At 40.0% G+C, this 6,353-nt stretch overlaps 1 protein-coding gene across 3 annotated transcripts in view; it reads left to right on the forward strand.

The window, feature by feature from the left end:
• MELK (maternal embryonic leucine zipper kinase) overlaps nt 1-6,353 on the forward strand; it is a 97,650-nt gene that overhangs the window by 72,673 nt on the left and 18,624 nt on the right. For all 3 annotated transcript variants that reach the window (XM_017543184.1, XM_037743695.1, XM_017543187.1), the window contains one exon: nt 4,764-4,886. In XM_017543184.1, coding sequence (XP_017398673.1) covers nt 4,764-4,886 — 123 coding nt within the window. The remainder of the gene's footprint in view (nt 1-4,763; nt 4,887-6,353) is intronic.

The following is a 6,353-nucleotide window of genomic DNA, read 5'->3' on the forward strand; positions in this document are numbered from 1 at the left end:
TAGAGACGGGGTTTCACCATGTTGACCAGGATGGTCTCGATCTCTTGACCTCGTGATCCACCCGCCTCGGCCTCCCAAAGTGCTGGGATTACAGGCGTGAGCCACCGCGCCCGGCCTTATAATTTGCATTTCTTTATTGAAATGGAGCATGTTGATTAGTGTTTCTTCCTGTGTTATTTTGAGCAGTAGGTAGAGCTCATGTAATTCTTGCATAAGAGTAAGTTATAGCCAAATTATTTTTCTCTACTTTGCTGTCTTTGTCTCAGTTTTCTTTATCATGGACTTTTTTTTTTTCTTAATGTGCAGTCTTGCTTTTGTTCCCCAGACTGAAGTGCAGTGGTGTGATCTCGGCTCACTGCAACCTCCACTTACCAGCTTCAAGCGATGCTTCTGCCTCAGTCTCCCGAGTAGCTGGGACTACAGGCACCCGCCACCGTGCCTGGCTAATTTTTGTATTTTTAGTAGAAACAGCGTTTCACTGTGTTGCCCAGGCTGGTCTCAAACTCCTGACCTCAGGTGATCCGCCCGCCTTGGCCTTCCTAAGTACTGGGATTACAGGCATGAACCACCATGCCTAGCTTGTCATAGACTTTAAAAAATATTTGTTTTATTTTCGAGACAAAGTCTCGCTTTGTTGCCATGGCTGGAGTGCAGTGGTGCAGCTGTGGCTCATTGCAGTCTTAACTTTCCAGGCTCAAGCGATCCACCTGCCTCACCCTCCCTAGTAGCTGGGACTACAGGTGCATGCCACCACACCTGGCTAATTTTTAATTTTCTGTAGAGATGGGGTCTAGCTATGTTGCCCAAGGCTGGTCTCGAATGCCTGGGCTCAAGCAATCCTCCCTCCTTGGTTTCCCAAAGTTCTGGGATTCTTGGCGTGAGCAACTGCACCTGGCCTGTCATGGACATTTAAAATGGTGAAGAAGCTTACATATTTGGAGACACTGTGTCATCCCTAAATGCTTGTGTTAGTCCTTGTTTTCTATATGATGCTTTGTATTTCCCATGGCTTAAAATTCAGCTCTCCAGATACTTTGCCACAGGGGTATGGAACGTTGTAATGTCATCTTCCCTCAGATTAATTCAGATTGCAACATAAATAATGTAAGCACTAGGAAATTGCACTTCATCCTCAGAGAGAAGTAGTTGGCCTTCTTTATGGAATCCAAGATAACACAATTGACTGTGTGGATGAAGTGATTTTTGTTTTCACTTTATACTCCTCAAAACTGTAAAAAAAAAAAAAAAAAAGTTAAAATGCCACCTGTTTTGTTGAATTCCCCCTCCCACAGATTCCTTTAATACCTCACTTAGATCTCCTTTTACTACTTGTTAGTCAAGTGCTACAGGCATAGTAGGTCTTATGTCCCTGCCAGACCTAACCTGCCCTCCTTTTCCCCTCCCTGGTTGGTCAGTACACTGGCTGTTGTGTAAAGAAATCTCTGAAGGGAGATAATTTTATTCCTGGGTTGGTTTTCTAGTCTGTTTTGGAGAGTTTTAATGGCTGGTAAATATTCTCTGCCTAGGCAGCTCTTTTGCACATGAGCGCCATGAATCAGCCAATCCCCCATCCTGCCTGCACTGCCAAACCCTTTAAACTTTCAGGTGCAGGTAACACATTTGGGTCCAGGAAAATGCAAAACCCTGAATTTTGCTTCTGTTCAAGTTAGAAAAATAACTTTCACTAAATTTTATAAGAGTTTACTTAAGGGGCCTGAGCCATTGGATTTTTTTTTTTTTTTTTTTGAGATGGAGTTTTGCTCTTGTTGTCCAGGCTGGAGTGCAGTGGCATGATCTCGGCTCACTGCAAACTCCATCTTCCGGGTTCAAGTGGTTCTCCTCCTGCCTCAGCCTCTGGAGTAGCTGGGATTACAGGTGTGCGCCACCGCCCTTCCCTGCCGCAAATTTTCATATTTTTGGTAGAGACGGGGTTTCACCATGTTGGCCAACCTGGTCTCAAACTCCTGACCTCAGATGATCCACCTGCCTCGGCTCAAAGTGCTGGGATTACAAGCGCGAGCCGCCGTGCCTGGCCTGGATTTTCTTATGTCTGAATTGGCCTGGTCTCAATTGATCTGCTCACATGAGTTGTAAGTGGAAAAGACCTGGGAAGATAGTTATTCTTATCTTCCATCTACTACATAATGAACATTTACCTAATAATTTAATTATTTGGACAGTCATATTATTGAATCAATTTTATTGCAGATAAAGAGACATTTTAATGATAAATGAAATAGAAATCAAATTTTGGGGTCTATTCTGATCTTTGTGCAAATTGAGACATGAAGCAAGTCACATAGTCTGTTTGTACTGTTCTTCCCCTTGATAGAATTATCCCTTTTCTCTGGGGCATTGTTTATAAGAAAGTAAATAATCGTGATCAATCAATCAATAGATGGTCCTTCCAGTGAAACAGTAATACAGACTGGTCCAGGAACCACAAAAGACCACATTGTTATCAGTGTCATTAGCATTTTCAGGCCCCATGCTGGGTTGCTGGGAAACCAGTTTGTGTAAAGTATGGACTTGTTCTCTAACAGTCAAGTTGAGGCAAGGCATATATATAGATAGATAATACTGCATCATAGTAGATGATGGGGGCCAGAAAAGTGGTCAGAGTTGTGCTGGGGAGCTTTAGAGGACAGGAGTGATCACCATGGGATCCAAACTGGACCAACAGTCGAGATTAGAAAAATGGAAAAGAAGTGGCACAACATTCAGGGCAGGATAAATGGAATCAGCAAAAGCATGGGCACCTAATTGTGCTTGGTGTATTCTGTTGATAGTGGCTGGACTTGTTGCGTTAAAAAAGAAGAGTTCAAGTAGGGGAAGAGAGAGAGCAAGCAAATGAGCTGGAAGGGTAGGGAAGAGCCAGATAACAGAGAACCTGAAAATGCACATCAGAATTTTAGACTTTGTTCATTTTTTTATCTTTATTTATTTTATTTTTTATTTTTTTTAAGACTAGTCAAGTGCAGTAATGAGAAGGGGGGAAGAGTAGAACAAGGATTTCGATCTGTAACTGACTGTGAACAATCAATTGAGATAACTCGCTACCTTCGGACCAGCCTAAACTTTGTTCAGTAGTTACTGAGGAGCCATTGATTTTTGAGCAAGAGAGAGAGACATGAACATGATTTTGAAAAAATTCATCCAGTGGTGTATAGAATTGTTCAGTCAGGGGTGCTGTGTGCGCTATCAGTCCCTACTGCAGTACCCATGACAGCTGTCATTTGTACAGCACTGTACTTCTTTCCACCAAGCCTAGACTTAGCTTTAGGATTTTTCTCAGCCTACCTCTCCATGCAACCAGCTCTAATTGGTGGTAATTGGTAATCCTGGAGAACTCTGTCATCCTATGTTGAGAAGGTGGAAAGATTAGTGGTAGAGACAGTATTGTGTGTTTGAATAGTCTAGGTATGAGAAGATTTGTCCTTGATCTAGGATAGTGGCAGTGAGACTTTGGGAAAAAAAGGATGAGATATAAGAAATTTAAGTAAAATTGCCTGGTTATATTAACAAGATATTGAGGGAAAAGGAAGGAAGGAGAAATAAAAAGTCCAAGTACACCCACAGTCTTCAGGGTATAATTAGTATACCCTTAGTTTATGGAGGGGGAAAAATGAAAGAACATAGTTATTTTGGTGGCATTGTTAGCACAAGACCCCAGATGTCCTATCCTTGGGAGATCCTTTATAAGGCTAATTTTCTTCCTGGTAGAAATTATTAACTACCCTGTAGATTCTTACAAAGAAGAAACCTATATTTGGAAGTTGTTTCCCCTCCATCTTCTACTTTGTCAAATGTTTTTATTTGTAAATTTGCAATAGAGTTGTCTGGTATAGTGATTACGTGATAACAAAAAGTAGTATGCCATGTAACATAAGAATGTTGCAAGACATATTATTTGAGAGGTGGAGATTTTCCTTTCTGATACTTTGAACTGAAATTTTCTGACTTCCTTTTTCTGTACTGGATGGTCAGCTTCTTCAATATAGTGTCTCCTATTAATTTTTGTTTCCAGGGCCTTGCTCTGTGCTTGAAATACAGTTGTGCGCTGCATAAAGGCAACGTTGAAATGCATATATGATGGTGGTTCCATAAAATTATAATACCATGTTTTTTCTGTACCTTTTCTTTCTTTTTTTTATTTTTAAATTTTTTTTGGGATACAGTCTCTTTGTATTACCCAGTCTGGAGTGCAGTGGCACAGTCTCGGCATATTGCAACCTCCACCTCAAGGACTCAAGTGATCCTCCCACCCCAGCCTCCTAAGAACCTGGGACTATAGGCACATGCCTGGCTAATTTTCATATTTTTTTTTGTAGAGATGGGGTTTCACCATATTGCCCAGACTGGTCTCCAACGCCTGAGCTGAAGTGATCCACCCACCTTGGCCTTCCAAAGTGCTGGGATTATAGGCATGAGCCACCACGCCTGGCCTTTTACTATGTTTAGATTTGTTTAGATACGTAAATACTTACTGTTGTGTTAAATTTACCTATAGTATTTAGAAGAGTAACATGCTACACAGGTTTGTAGTGTAGGAGCAGTAGGTCCTAGGTGTAGTCTAGGTGTGCAGTAGGCTCTGACATCTCAGTTGGTGTAAGTACCCTTTATGATGTTCACACAATGATAAAATTGCCTAATAACATATTTCTCAGAATGTGTCTTGTGTTGTTAAGTGATGCATGACCATATTTTAAATATTGAATCATAGTACTGTTGTCTTTAAGTTCTTCTGTCTTTTCATTGAAAAGTCAAAGAATTGGAGCCTGGAAGATGTGAACACAAGTGATGGAAATTATGTGGCTGGATTAACAGACTATGATAGGTGTGAAGATAATTTATCAACAGGTGTTGCTACTCCCCAAACATCACAGGTTAGTAATTTTTATTACTATTTAAAGCAGAATATATTGTTTCAATTACAAAAACAACCAGACTAATGTGAAACCAAGGTGTGCTTGCAAATTTAATGAATTCTTAAGCCACTGAAAATGTTAATGAGAGATAATTGGATTAGGAATGAAAGGGAAGTCAATTATATCCAAGTTAAAGAAAGCCAAGATTCTATTTTAGAGCACTTCACTGCTCCTTTATTTCCTGTTTATTATTATTTTTTGAGACCAAGTCTTGCTTTGTTGGCCAGGCTGGAGCACAGTGGCACAATCTCAGCTGACTGCAACCTCTGCCTCCCAGTTTCAAGTGAGTTTTGTGCCTTCCAAATAGCTGGCTAATTTTTGTATTTTTAGTAGAGATGGGGTTTTACCATGTTGGACAGGCTGGTCTCGAACTCCTGACCTCAGGTGATCCACCCACCTCAGCCTCCCGAAATGCTGGGATTACAGATGTGAGCCACTGTGCTCAGCCTTCTTTTTTGTTTAAAATGAGATATAATAAAGTATATACTTTACATGTAGTTAAATAGTGAAAGTCACCTTTTTTGTGTGTGTGTAATTCTATGTGTTTTGACAAACGCATACAGTTGTATAACAACCACCAAAATTAAGATATTAAACACTTCCATTACTACTCAAAAATTCCCTCATTCCCCTTGTGGTCAACTTCCCCTCCCAACTCTCGGTGGCAATTACCTGTTTTTCTTTCCTTTTCATAATTTTTATTGTACTTTAAGTTTGTTGAGCTTTTTAGATTAATGAAAATTAGTATAGATGAATTTTTTTAATCAAATTTGGGAAGTTTTCAAATATTTTATTTGCCCCACTCTCTTTGTTCTATTTTCTGGGACTACCCTTCCATGTATATTGGCACACTTGATGGTGCACTACAGTACTCTGAGGCCCTGTTCATTTTTCTTTTATTTATTTTCATTCTGTTTCTCAGACTAATTTCAGTTAACCTGTTTCCAGGTTTCTGATTCTTTCTTCTGCTTCCTGAAAGTGCTATTTAATCCCTCTAGTGAATTTTTTGTTACGGTCATTATACTCTTTAACTCCAGAATTTGTTTGGTTCTTTTAAATAGTTTTATCTTTATTTATACTCTCTATTTGTTGTGACACTGCTTTTATACTTTCCCTTAGTTCTTTAGACATTCCTTTTGTTATTTTATTATATTTAAAAACTGATTTTCAGTCTTTGCCTGGTAAGTCCCATGTCTGGATTTCTTCAAGGACAATTTCTATTGACTTTTTTTTTTTTTTTTTCGAGTGAGAGTCTCTCTCCTTCCCCCTTTTTGTTTGTTGGTGGCCTTTTCTTTCCTCACCCCCACCCCCGCCTCCAGAGTTCAAGCAATTCTTCTGCCTCAGCCTCCAGAGTAGCTGGGATTACAAGTGCCCACCACCACACCAGGCTAATTTTTGTATTTTTAGTAGAGACGGGGTTTCACC

This window comes from Cebus imitator, unplaced genomic scaffold (assembly GCF_001604975.1).
Source record: "Cebus imitator isolate Cc_AM_T3 unplaced genomic scaffold, Cebus_imitator-1.0 Scaffold149, whole genome shotgun sequence".
In the NCBI taxonomy this organism is placed as follows: Eukaryota; Metazoa; Chordata; class Mammalia; order Primates; family Cebidae; genus Cebus; species Cebus imitator.